We start from the raw sequence: 13,387 nt of genomic DNA on the forward strand, positions 1-13,387 counted from the left end.
CTCTCTCTGAAATCAATCCTATATAATAAAAGGGTAATATGCAAATTGACCCTAATGACAGAACAACCAGAACAACTGCTGGACTAGTCACTATGAGGCGCACTGACCACCTCTTGGTCCCTTTCCCTGGCCGTCACACACCGATCACCCGATGGCAAACAGGGGACCAGGGGTGGGTGGCAGCGGGGGGCGGGGCCGACTGTGGGCAGCAGGAGAAGATGGCCCTGATCACAGGCCTGGCCTAGAGACCATACCTGTGCACCAATTTCATGCGCCAGGCCTCTAGCAAAAATATATTTTAAATATATATATATATATATATATATATATATATATATGTAATCGTCAGATTATAAACATTTTTTAAATAAAATAAAAATTGTAAAAGCCCCACAGAGCACAGAAGTCACCTTCACTCCACCCGACGCTCTCATGCCACCTCTGTCCTCCCCTGTCCCCTCCCCTGCCCCCACACCTGGCCCAGCTCCTTGCCAGCTGGTCCTCGGGGAGCAGTGCCCATGGAAATGGTGCCCTTGCTTTCTCACTAAACAAGCACCTCCCCCCACTGCCCCAGAGCTGGTCCCGAGTCTAGGGAACCAAGGGAGCCGCTCCACGGGGAGACAGAGGGACCTGCGGGGTTCAGACACTGTAGCTGGAGAAAGATGTGTAGACATGGGACCAGAGGCAAGAAAAAAAAAGTGAAATTGAGGAAATGCCAGGGTGGGGGCCTTATTGAGCCTGAAAAAAATCAAGGGAGAGGAAGGAGTGAAGGGCAACACCACCCAATGGCAATTTTCCCAATAAAAGCACCATAATTCTACAGCGGTCTTACAGCAGGCGCTCAGTGGATGCTCGACGACATGTTATCTCTGTTCTGGCCCCACCCCATTACAGAGGGTCACACGGGAGGAAATGGAGTTGATAGAAAAATAACTCTGCCCCAGCCAGTATGGCTCAGTGGATAGAGCATCGGCCTGCGGACTGAAGGGCCCCAGGTTCGATTCCAGTCAAGGGCACATGCCCGGGTTGTGGGCTCGATCCCCAGTAGGGGGTGTGCAGAAGGCAGCCAATCAATGATTTTCTCTCATCACTGGTGTTTCCATCTCTCTCTCCCTCTCCCCTCCTCTCTGAAATCAATAAAAACATATTAAAAAAAGAAAGAAAGGGGGACCCTTTCCCCCTCCCCATGTGGGAGTCTGTACTTGTTCTTCAATAAATCTCCACCTTTGCTATACTAAAAAAAAAAAAGAAAGAAAGAAAAAGAACTTAAACCAGTTCTTTCTGACAACAGTATGAGATCTGCTAACTTCCTCTCTGAGGCTTCCTTACGGACACTGTGGTCAGCACAGCTCGAGATGGCGAAACCCCACCCGCCGTGGAAGCAGGAGCGTGGACCTGACTCCCTGGGGCTCTGGGCTGTGTCCCCACAGCTGTAAAAGGACCCCCACCCCCAAGTACCTGTGCTGGAGACGCCGGCGATGTTGCTGGGCTCGCTGACCAGGTCCTGCATGACGGCCAAAACCCGGAACTCATACCAGGTGTCCTACAGCCAGAGGGACAACACCCATCAGCCAGGGACCTGCCACTGACCCGCCACTGACCACACCACCATTGACCCCGCCAGAACGTGTCGTGGAACACGGCACCCAAAGCAGTGGTCCTGAAGCGTGTAACAGTCCGCTCTCAAGTGAAAAAAAAAAAAGAAGTTCTGGTTTGTAGCCTTTGCCAATTGCTGTGGTGTAAATACTCTGACCACGGCTGATGTCCAGTGAGATCATGGAGAGGAAAGATGGGAAGAGAGGCACTCGGGGGCTCGAAGGAGGCACGAGCCAATTCCAGCCCTGAGTGTCCAGGGAAGGGAGACAGAAGGTAGGCGAGACTGGCTTTTCCCAGGGAATAGGCGGCTTTCTCTCTCCGGCTAAAGGAGGTCGGCTGGAAAAGGATAATGTATGCCCCGGGCTCTGAACCGGTAAAGGGTGGAGCTAAAGACAGTCCTGGGAACTCCTGTCCATCGTAGCTAGGCTCCCAGCAAGGAGCTCAGGTCAATGTCTGGTGACCCACCCCGGGCCTGCCCTGCCCACTGTCCCCTGCCCTCGCTTCTGTGTCTGCACTTGGAGAAACCCCTCAGTGATACAACCCCCCACTGCCCCTGGGAGAGCTGGTCCTGAGTCTGGGGAACCCCAGTCACTGTGGGCAGCTCTGGGTGAGAACATGAACAGGGTATGTGGTCCATCAGTCCGTGGCCAGACTTCACAGATCCACGTCCAGGGACTCCAGGAGTCCTGTCACTCCCAGAATTTGGGCAGCAGCAGCAGGGGGAGCGCCATGCTCACCTGTGACAGATCCTTGGCGAAGAAGTCTCCTTCGGTGCCTGGGATGGCATCGTCTAGCATCTCCCAGCGCTCTCCGACACGGAACTCCATGACGTAGCGGTCGATGGGGAAGCTGTGGTTGGCAGGTGGGAGCCAGGACAGCAGCACACCCTGCTGGGTCCGATTGGCTGTGAGGCACCGCGGTGGGGTAACCAGCACCAGGGGTTCTGGGGTTGTGATGGGGAATGCTGTGGCGGGAGAGAAGGGAGACAGTGCTGAGGTCGCCGTCCACAAGATCTCTGACTCAGCATGTGTCCCCGGGGCACCGTGGCCCCGAGGCGATGGTCACACGCCCGTGCAGGCATCATCTCAGGGGCCAGGGTGTCCCAGAAGAGAGCCCTCCCGCCCCACAGGAAGGTGGCGTGGCTGTGGGCCAGCACCTGGGCTCCTGTGTCCAGAGCACTTCCAACATCTAGGAGGAGCCCAGTTCCACAGAAGAGACAAAATGGGCCCAGCCAGTGTGGCTTTCCCAGTGTGGCTCAGTGGACTGAGCATCGTCCCATGAACCAAGAGGTCACTGATTCAATTCCCAGTCAGGGCACATGCCCGGGTTGTGGGCTCAGTCCTCAGTAGGGGATGTGTAGGAGGCAGCCGATCGATGTCTCTCTCTCTCATTGATGTTTCTTTCTTTTTTCTTTTTCTTTAATTCTCACCCGAGGATATTTTTCCATTGATTTTTAGAGAGAGTGGAAGAGAGAGGGAAGGACAGAGAGAAATATCGATGTGAGAGAAACACATCGATTGGTTGCCTCCTGCATGCACCTGGAACAGGGCCCGGGCCGGGGAGGAGCCTGCAACCAACGTACATGCCCTCGATCAGAATTGAACCCGGGACCCTTTGATACACAGGCTGACGCTCTATCCACTGAGACAAACCGGCTAGGGCTCTCATTGATGTTTCTATCTCTCTCTCCCTTCCTCTCTCTAAAATCAATTTTTAAAAAAAGAAGGGATAAAATGGGAGCTACAGAAGGACACATTAAATACAATCAGCTTTTTAACAAGATAGCATCTTTACAAAACTACTGCAAACGTATCTCTGGTTCTCTTCCCAAGGAAGCAGGGATATCTTCCCGCACACAGTTTGCTCTTCCAGCTCCCCGCTAGGCCCAGCAGGAAATCAAGACTTGATGGGGATACCCCAAGCAGCGCTGGCACTGTCCCTGCTGCCCCCTGGGTGGCAGTAAAGCAGGCTGGGCGGTGCCCCCTGCTCCTAGCTGCCCGCTCTGGCCCCAGGTGGGAGAAGTGGCCGCTGAGCCCAGGAAGGAAGGGTTAGCCACACACTTGCCAACGAACGAAGCCGGGGCCAGAGGGAAGGGCCGGCCGAAGTACAGGAGGCAGAAGGATTCCCAGTCCCCCGACCCGTGAAGCCACAGGAAGGCGCGGACACGTGGCCTGACCAGGAAGGACAAATTCAAAGCCTCCTCTGTCCAGCTAAGGATGCACCAGGAATCGGCCCAAAGTGACGTGCGGGGACGTGCTTTGGTATAGACGAGCCCCACAAAATGGAATGACCCATCTTTCCCGGGAGCTCTAGTGACAGGACTGCAGAAAGCTCCCAGGAAGGCGCCTGGCACGCAGCAGGCACGACAATGTCAGCTTCCGGGACCCCTCCTGCCACCGCCCGGACCACACGGGACCTTGACCCACCCCAGCTCCTCCGGGAAACACCCTCAGCACCGCGGCGCGGGAACCTCACCTAAAGTGTTCACAGTGACCACCTCGCTGAAGGCGCTCGTCCCCAGCCTGTTCTGGGCCAGGACGCTGAACTGGTACGCCGTCTCGGGCTCCAGGGCATCCACGAGCAGCCAGTTGGGCCCCGGGGGCACTGGCAGAGACAGCCAGTCATGGGGTCCAAACTGCGCCCGCTTCATCCTGGCCACAGCAGAGAGAGAGGATCAAAGACAAGAGGGTGGGTGGGTTACACTGGAGACACCGAGAGCATGCACGGTCCTCCCGGAGGCGGCGGCGGCGGCGCTGGGCTGGCCTCCTCAGGTTCAAGGAAGAGGTCACGGCCAAGGAAGGATGGCCACCCGACTTCGATGGGCCACGCCTCACAATGCCAGGTCACCAGCCCCCATGGCACCTCCTCTTCTACAAGGGACACTCAGGTGTAAGTCATGCTCAAACACTGGTCAAGCCCTGGCTGGTTTGGCTCAATGAATAGTGTCGGATTGCGGACTGAAGGGTCCCAGGTTCAATTCCGGGCAAGGACACATGCCTGGGTTACAGGCTCAATTCCCAGTAGGGGGTGTGCAGGAGGCAGATGATCGATGATTCTCTCTCATCATTGATGTTTCTCTCTCTCTCTCCCTCTCCCTTCCTCTCTGAAATCAATCAAATCAAATAAAATAATAATAATAAAAAACACCGGTCAAGCCCAGCTGGCATACCTCAGTGGTTGAGCATCGACCTATGAATCAGGAGGTCACCATTCAATTCCCGTCAGGGCACACGCCTAGGTTGCAGACTCAATCCCCAATGTGGGGTGTGCAGGAGGCAGCCAGTCAATGATTCTCTCTCATCATTGATGTTTCTTTCTCTCTCTTCCTCTCCCTTCCTTTCTCTGAAATCAATAAAAATATTTATATAAAAATTAAAAAATCCACCGGTCAAATTACCAACTGTGCTTTGGGATCAGCTCAGCCTGGTCACAACCCTAAGAGAGGCTCTGAGGACCCTGGAAACGAGGCAGGTACCACAGCACGACCGTGACGATGAGCAATTTGGCAACAGCGGGACTAACGACACTCAGGTGACCTCGGCCACCCACCCTCACAAGGACAGCCAACAGTGGGACCTGGAGTCACAGGGGGCTCTCTCAGTCCAACCAGGTTGGAGTCGGGAGGAGGAGGTAGGTCCCAGGTACATGACAAAGATGGCCTGGGGTTTCCCCGGAGTAGGGACCAGCTTCCCTAAGGCCTGACGGGTTAGAAACCACAATGAAGAGGAAGGTCACCCCAATACCAGTTCTACACAGCCCACCACCACCCAGCTCCATCTGCATCTCCTACGGGTGCAGTGCCCGGCATCACCACTGGGAGGAGCCGTCGCCCCGTGGACTGAGATGCCACACAGCCCTCTCAGGCCTGAGCTACCATTTAGTGGGTGCCCAACAGGTTCCCCTGTAGGTTGAAGGCTCAATACCATGTATGCCCAGGAGTTGAAGCTGAGGCGGTGAAAAGCACAGGAAAAAAACAAAACAGAAAATGCTATCGCCAAATGTATGTCATTACACAGTGAGAGGTCATCGGAAAGAACGGAGGGAAGGAGACCTCCCAACCTTTTCACCTGCCCTTCCCTGCCCAGGCACCACAGCGAGTGAGCTAAGAGTGAAAAGCAACACAGGTGAGCAGCAGCGTGGAGCAGAGCCACAAGCAGCCAGCGAAACCCCTACCGATGCCCAGACCTGGCCCCTGGCATCCCCAAAGGTGGCTCGGCTACACCCGACGCGGCCCTAGCGAGGGAGCTGCCCCGCGGTGGTGCTGGAATGTTGCAGGGGTCACCCAGCAGGGTGGTGAGGAACCCCGCCCTGCGCCCACCCTGCCGGGGAGGCCTAGAGATAAGGGGAGGGGTGATCCGGCTGCAGCTCAGAGTCCCCCCCAGCTCACCACCTGGGCCCAGCTGGCCGCTCCAGAACTCAATATGCCCAGGATGTCAGTCTGGGAAAAACCCACCACGTCCCCATGATGGGAAGGAGCGGGTTCCCTCTCAGCTCCCCTCACTGTTAGAGGTGTATCGGGGGCTCTCTCTGAATCTCCAGGCCTTTCCCCCTGGATCTGAAGCTTCCTCCTCCCAGGGCTGAGTCTGGCAGGGATGCCCACCCAGGGGAGACAGGTCTCTTCCTTCTCGAGGAAGAAGTGAGGGGCTCATCCCTCCACCCCGTAAGGGATGCCCATGGTGCAGGCAGGCAGTTCTTGGCTCAGGAGAGCAATGTTGGGGAGGGCGATCCAATGGGAGGGGCCGGCTGTGGCCTTTCTCTCCCTTTTCTAACCCTCCGGTCCTCAGCCAGATTCTGATCTTGACCTACCCCCAGGTCTGGGCAAGGATGTCAAATCGCTGAATCTGGCTAAATGCATAAGAGACATGAACACAATAGAGACATGGGGTCCTAGAGGGAACGTGCATGTGCTGAAGACCTGGCCAGGAAGGGGAGTCCCCCTCCCCACTGGTTTCTGCAACCCCCGGGGAGGGGGCCACAGAATAAAACTCAGCTTCCGCACTTCGGGGTGCTTCACAATGCCCTTGGAAATCAGGAGTCTCCCCCCAGACTCCAGAGGACCGGGGGACCGAAACGCAGCATGGGCCAAGGACACAACAAGGTCACAACAGTGAGGTCAGCAGGGGAGAAAGCAGGGCGTGATGGACAGCTCAGGCCCCGGTCTCCCAAACCTCTGGCTGGGCATACAGGGGCGTCCAGAGTCCCCCAGATACACACCCACCCACCCCCCAAGACCTTAGCCACTGCGAACACACCTCTTCCTGTGGGATCTGGTGAAGAACCATCTCCTTCTCAGAACCCCACCTACCCAGGCACGGACCGAAGTGGGGGTGGGGAGGGAGAAGCAGAGAGCAAAGCATGCGGGGCTGACTCACAGAGGTCCGTACCAAACTGAGAATGTCTGCTCGAATCCTCCATCGTAGCCGGGCTCCCAGGACACGTTGGCAGTTGTCATGGAGACCTGGACCCGGACTCCGCCTGGGGCGTGGGGGCTGGTGCCTGGAGACCAAGTGGAGACCTCTCAGACCGAAAGAACTGAGCCCCCCTCCCCCGAGCTGGGCCCCCGCAAACCTTGCTGCAGAAGGCAGCACCCCATGTGGAGGGGCCGGGGCTGGGGGCGCTCGGAGGAGCTGGCGCCCTGGCCTGCTGGGTCGGAGGATACGAGAAGGAAACCCGGCCCACTGTGCCACCTAGTCCACCCGGCAGGAGGGGCACGAGCCCTGGGAGCGTGGGCCAAAGGGAAACCTGGCCACTCTACCACCCGAGGTCGAAGCCCTGTGCCCACCTCCGAGCACAGAAACTTCCTTACGGTCACAGGCAAAGCCAAAAAACCCCAAACCTCTCTCCTATAGGGTTCCCCAGCCTCAGGAGACAGCCACACGCACCCGAACTCGGGCGTGGGCAGTGAAGAACTTCAACTTGGCTTGCCCTGCCCACCAGGCATCAGTGAGGTGGCACTGAGCAAGGTGCCCACGCCGCCGGCCTCACGTCCACGCACATGCCCTGGGCCATCGCAGCTGCCCCTCCCAAGTGGTACATAGCCAGGCACCGCTGGTCAGTGCCTGAAACAGGTGGGAAACGCTCCCGGCCTGTTGGCTGTGGCGACCACTGCAGCTGTCAGCGCCCAGAAGTGCAGGCAAAACGGTGCAGGCACCTCAGGCCGGTCAGCGGGAGCAGAATGCCCGATGGTGCCCCAGGAGAGGTGAACGGTCGCCGGCTCTGTGCCAGGCCCCACCAGGGATCTCATCTCGGGGCATCCTCCTCTCAGATCCCCCGTTCCTGCCTCCCAGCTTCCTCGCAGGCCCCAGACTCAGAGCTCCAAGCCATGGCTACTGGGCATGCAGGGGCCTCAACTCTGTGTCGGGGGGTTGCTGGGTACAAAAAAGACCTCCCAGAAGAGGCCCCACGTCCCCTCCCTCACAGAGCCCGCAGAGGGCTCCGGCGACCTGCGGAGGCTCCGGCTCAGGGTGGACTGACGGGGACAGACGCCCACACTCCCCAGCACCCGGACCCCCTGCCTGCCCGCGGCCGTACCGATGACGGTCAGGTGGGTACTGGCAGTGATGCTGGTGACCACGTTGGTGGCGATGCACTCCCACTCGCCGTGGTCCTCCTTGCTCAGGGCTCGGAACTGGAGGCTCCCGCTGGGCAGGGCGCTGTGCTTGCTTCTGCTGGGCTTCCCTACCTTGGCCAAGCAAGGGGGCAAGGAGGAGGGCAGGAGTGGGGGGGGGGGGGCAGAGAGGAGGAGCCGGGTCGGGCGGGGGAGGAGAGAAGCCACCAACACCTCAGGGTCGGAGGAGCCGGCACGTGGACCCCCAGAACAGACACCCTCCCTCCAGCACGCGTCCTGGGAGCTCCGGGACCCAGAGGTACCTTTCTCCAGGTGATGACAGGGAAGGGGTCCCCCGCAGCAGCACAGGGGATCAGGAGCTCCCGGCCGGCCTCCTGCCTGTACTCCCAGCCTGGTAGCACCGTGAAGTACGGGGGGTCCTGGAGGGAGCACAGCGGGCGTGGAGGTGGGCACGGGGGGCACGACAGGCACCACCGCTCGGAGGCCCCTGCAGCCCCGGGCCTCACCTTCAGGACGAGCCGCGCGGGAGCAGACTGGCCCATGGTCCCCAAGGTGTTGTAAGGCACACAGGTGTACGTGCCCAGGGCCTCTTCTGTGGCCTCCTCGATGCGGATGGAGCCGTCCTCCATCAGGGTCCAACCGAGATTCTGCCGGAGGGAGCAGAGCGGGGCCACGGTCAGGGGTGCGCACCAGTCCCGGCCCCAACAGGGCCAGACCCGAGCAGGGCGGCTCCACTAGCCCCACTGGGGGCAGGCCGGACAGAGACCAGCTGCCCTGAGGTGGGATGTCTCGGTGCCCTGCCAGCTGCGGACCCCCATGGGGAGCAGCTCTAAGCTTGCCAGAGCTTCAGGGGAAGGCTCCTGGCAGGACCCAGACACCCAGAGGCAGCCCCTTAATGTCGGGGAGGGTGCGTCTCATGGGTATCCCACATGCGTCTCTCTAGCACCTTCTCGACCTGCAGGGGGCGGCCGTCCTTGTTCCACTTGACCACGGTGGCCGGTGGCTCTGCGTCCACGGGGCAGCGGATGTAGCCGTGAATTCCCACGGGCACGTAGATCACGGGGGGCATGTTGAGGACACGGGCTGGGTCTGGAGAGGGTAGTGTCGGGTGGGAGAGAAGAAAGACACAAGGGAAGTCAAGAAGAGAGAACTCCAGGCGGGGGCCCAGCCACCACACAGGCACCCCCCAAAGTATAGCCCCTCACACCCTCCACCCGCTCAGTGAACACTTGGTGTCCTCAGTGCTCAACACGGAGCTGAGTGCTGGGCCCACCGCAGCCCCCAAACCCCGGCCTCCTGGGCTGATGGCCCCGAGGCCACGCTGAGCCACCAGTGCAGGCTGCAGGCTTCTGTCTGCCCGGCCTCCAGGATGCCCAGCGCTTCTGTTCTGAATGCCCAGAGGCACTGAGGCACGAGCTGCCTGCCCCAGACCAGATGTGAACACTGCTGCCGGATAGGCGGGGCTCTCCTGTCCATTTCCCCAGCCCCTCCCTCGACTCCCACCCTCAAAGTCAACCCTGACCACCCCCTCCCCCACCTGCTGACCCCAAGTCCTATCACTGAGCCGGTTCCTCGCTCCACACCCTAAGCCCAAAGAGGAATGAATGGCCATCTATGAGGCGGGCGAGGCCGAACCACAGGTGGTTCCTCTCTGTCCGTTCTGCTGGCTGCCGTCCCAGGCCTGTTTCCCTTCTGTGCAGCTGGAGGGCACCCTCAGCCCAGGCCACAGAGCCAACGACAGGCTCCTGGGGCAGCAGCGAGAGCCGCGCATCCTGCCATGTGGGTGAGTCATCCATCACCTTCCGATTCCCCCCGACTTCCCTGAGGGCTACCGAGGGGAAAGACGCGGAACTTCCAGGGAGGCGGAGAGGATGAATGAGCTGGGATCTTTCAAGCACTTGGAGCTCTTCAGAGAACAGCATTACATAAATACCAGGCCGAGGTATATATTTAGACAGAGCCTCCTACTTTTGTATGGTAGAGGGTGTTTTTTTTCTCTTCTTTTCCTCCAAGGTTTTCAAAGCATTTATGAATGGGAAATACTCTGAACACTGCTTTTTAGCAGAAATAAAGATCCTTGTCTCACCCACCTGAAAAATCTCACACCCGCGCCCCCCCCCCCCCCCCCCCCGGGTTCTCTTTGAAGGCAGGAAGGAGGTAAAAAGAGACAAGTGGGAGAGGGAGACGGAAGCACCCATGGCTCCGAGGAACGGCCTCAGTCCTGGAGAGAGCCATCACCCCTCCGAGACTCCCCCGCTGTTCTCTCTGTCCGCTACTGCCACCTTCCCGCACAGATGACATCAGCCAGCCGGGATCCTGCTCCAAGAGGCATCCCCCTCCCCTTGGTTCCTGCGCGTCCAGCACAGCGCGAGGCATATGGTAAGTCGCTTATAGTAGCTTCTTGCCTGGCTTTTTCCCACTTGTAGGTCTGGGTGGGACAGACCTGATGGCCTGGGCCTCACAGCTCTTAGCAACGTGGGCCTCCTGACACAGCACGCCGACAGTCCTCTCGGTCAGCGGCCAGCAGAGTGAAGAGGTGATGCCTAGGCCGCAAGCAGCAAAATCATTGCACAGGGACGAAAGCAGTAGGCACGGGAGCGTGGGAGTTCTGGCAGGCTCCGGGTCCCGCTGGCTCCACCTCCACACGCATGCAATGCAGACAGGCGAGCGCCCAGCTCTGCGAGGCTGGGTCAGAGGTGAGCCGCCTCCTGGGGTCACCCGCTGTTCTCCTTGTCCCCAGTTCAAGTGCGGACTCCTGGGTCTCCAGACGGTGACCCTCCTCACCCTGCCACTCCCCGCCTTGGCCTTCAGGGTGAGCAGTTCTCCTGCCTTCAAGTGATGGACAGCCTGTCACCTGCAGCAGCCACGGGGCCTTTGTGGCCTGAGTGACAGGACCATCAGCAAATCAAAAGGAAGAGATGAATCCTCATGGCTCATCCTGCTCTCTCACAATGGCTGGCTCGCAGGGGGTGGGGAGCAGTGACTCTGCAACAGTCTTCAAGATCAGGAAACTGAATCCTGTGCTCGCACAAAAGCCCCCCATTGTTCTGGCACGAGAGCAGCTCATTCCTTGGGAGCTCGGCAGCCCCGGAGAAGGGGTACGGGGAAGCAAGAGGGAGTCAGGTGCTGTGGGAGCTGGACCGGGAGAAGGGCCTGTCCCCCGGCCCCTCACACCGTCCAGGCGGATGGACATCTAACCCCACATGGGTTCAAGCTACACCTCCTCAGACACCGGAGAAAAAACACCACCAAGTGTCCCACCCCAAGTGGAGACAGGTGCTGGCTGGCGTCCAGAAGGTCTGCCGACCCCTGACCCCAACCTGAGGCTGGCTCGGCCGACGTGAGGCAGCCAGCACGTGGCCCCCAGAAGACACCATGAGGCTGGTTTCACCTCACATGACCGTCCCAGGTGCGGGCCTCTTCCTGGGCTGTCCTGGCTTCCTGTCTCCGTCATTCCTCCTCCCACATCCCCTGACCTGAGGCTGCCCTCCAGCCTCCCGTCTGGCTAAGGTGGCCCGAACCTTCCGGAACCCCCACCAGCTGAGGCCCGCCCTGCCCCTACTCACACTGCACAGTCAGGTAGGCGGAGGCCGACGGGGAGCGTCCCAGGCTGTTGCTAGGGACGCAGGTGTACTTCCCTGCATCCTCAGGCTTCACCCGGAAGATGATCAGGGTGCCGTCAATCAGGATCCGCACTCTCAGCTTCAGGTCACTGTAGAGGAGACGAGGCGTCACGGGGAAAGGGGGCGGGGAGGAGACAAGGATTTTCCATGAACACCAGGGGAGGGACGCAGCCCCTCACCCCCACGCACGAGGAAGAGCCCACTGCGCCCTTGCATCCCAGGGCCCCTCGGTGTAGATACGGCCCTCACAGGCGGGACCTGTGCACGGACCACCCCCTCCAAGTTCCCGGAGCCCCAGGGCAGCTTGCAGCAGGCCCTGCTCGGAGGCCTGGCCCGGGGGCCCCTGGCCGCTCCGCCCCCAGGAGGTCTGGGCAGGATGCTCACTTCTGAAAGTAGACATTCTCGTCCTGCCAGTACCAGGTGTAAGTGAGGTTGCCGGGATACGCCTCCGCCCGGCAGGTAAGCAGAGCATCCTGGGATATGTTGACAGTGATGTTCTCAGGAGGGGACACTATGAAGGGAGGCCCTGGGGACACAGGAAACCAGCATGACCTCACCAGGCGGGGCCAGGGAGGAGGGAGCACCAGGGCCTCTGGGAAGGGTGCTTGGAACCGAGAGGGAGGCTGGGGGCTGCACTGGCCCGAGTTAGCAGCACGGCCCCAGGCCGTTGTCATGGAGACGCTTCTCACTGCTGTCAGTGCTCAGGTCCTTACTCTGCCTACAGGTCCCAGAGATGCAGGTGGTGCTGGATGTGCCCACAGTGTGCCCCACCCCCTTGAGCCAGCGGAGACGCCTGGCACCTACCTGCCCCTGCCCCCATGCATAACCCCTCTACAAATGCTAGCCATTTAACACCACACACACATGTGCACTCGTACACACACACACACACACACACACACACACACACACAGGCTCCTTCCTGCCCATCTTCTCTCCGAGAGCACTGAGGAAGGCCCCCAGGGCTCTCTCAGTCCAGAGCACGGAGCAATGCTGCCCCAGAGGAGCGAGAGGCGTGCCCTGCTCACCCAGGAGAGGGTAAGAGGGCGCCCAGAGGGAGGACTTGGGGTGGGGGTGGGGGGTCTAGAGCAAACAGAGGGGAGAATCCCCGTTCCCGGGCTGGCTTTCCAGGCAGGCTGCAGCTGACCTGGCCGGCGCTCTCCCGCAGGAGGCCACTTCTCCTCCAAACTGCAGAGGGAACCCTAGCCTGATGCCACTCAGCACACCAGTCAGCAGACAGGCAGGAAGAGCTGACCAGCAGTCCTGGCAGCCCGGACAGCCACCACCAACCACCAGCAGCGGGCAGAGGCAGAGCAGGTGGGTGGGCTCAGCTCAGAGAAGAGACTTGGCCGCCCAGATGCCTCCCCTCTGAACCCTCTGGGCAGCCCAGCATTTCCAGGTGCTGCCCATGCAGACCTCAGCTCTACCAAGTGCCAAATGCCCTCAGTTATTTAAACGCTACCTGGGCAGATACAGAAACCCACCCAGCATGGGCCTCATGCCATCCAAGTGACAGCCACGGCAGGCCACCGTGGGAGCTTCCGCGTGAAGTCCGTGGTATTTGGGAGGAGCCCTGCCCGGCTCCTCACAGCTGCCCACA

General features: G+C 59.7%; 1 protein-coding gene across 6 annotated transcripts in view; it reads right to left on the reverse strand.

Annotated features, from left to right (window-relative positions):
• IGSF9B (immunoglobulin superfamily member 9B) overlaps positions 1-13,387 on the reverse strand; it is a 49,784-nt gene that overhangs the window by 17,012 nt on the left and 19,385 nt on the right. For 5 of the 6 annotated variants that reach the window (XM_070399655.1, XM_070399653.1, XM_070399659.1 and 2 more), the window contains exons 6-15: positions 12,172-12,313; positions 11,731-11,876; positions 9,111-9,253; positions 8,671-8,811; positions 8,467-8,583; positions 8,128-8,278; positions 6,969-7,092; positions 4,072-4,247; positions 2,334-2,560; positions 1,459-1,543 (exon numbers count right to left, since the gene is read on the reverse strand). In XM_070399655.1, coding sequence (XP_070255756.1) covers positions 1,459-1,543; positions 2,334-2,560; positions 4,072-4,247; positions 6,969-7,092; positions 8,128-8,278; positions 8,467-8,583; positions 8,671-8,811; positions 9,111-9,253; positions 11,731-11,876; positions 12,172-12,313 — 1,452 coding nt within the window. The remainder of the gene's footprint in view (positions 1-1,458; positions 1,544-2,333; positions 2,561-4,071; positions 4,248-6,968; positions 7,093-8,127; positions 8,279-8,466; positions 8,584-8,670; positions 8,812-9,110; positions 9,254-11,730; positions 11,877-12,171; positions 12,314-13,387) is intronic. The other variant, XM_070399656.1, reaches the window with a different exon arrangement.

Source organism: Myotis yumanensis, unplaced genomic scaffold (assembly GCF_028538775.1).
Source record: "Myotis yumanensis isolate MYYU_CA2020_CCGP unplaced genomic scaffold, mMyoYum1.0.hap1 SCAF_19, whole genome shotgun sequence".
Taxonomy (NCBI): Eukaryota; Metazoa; Chordata; class Mammalia; order Chiroptera; family Vespertilionidae; genus Myotis; species Myotis yumanensis.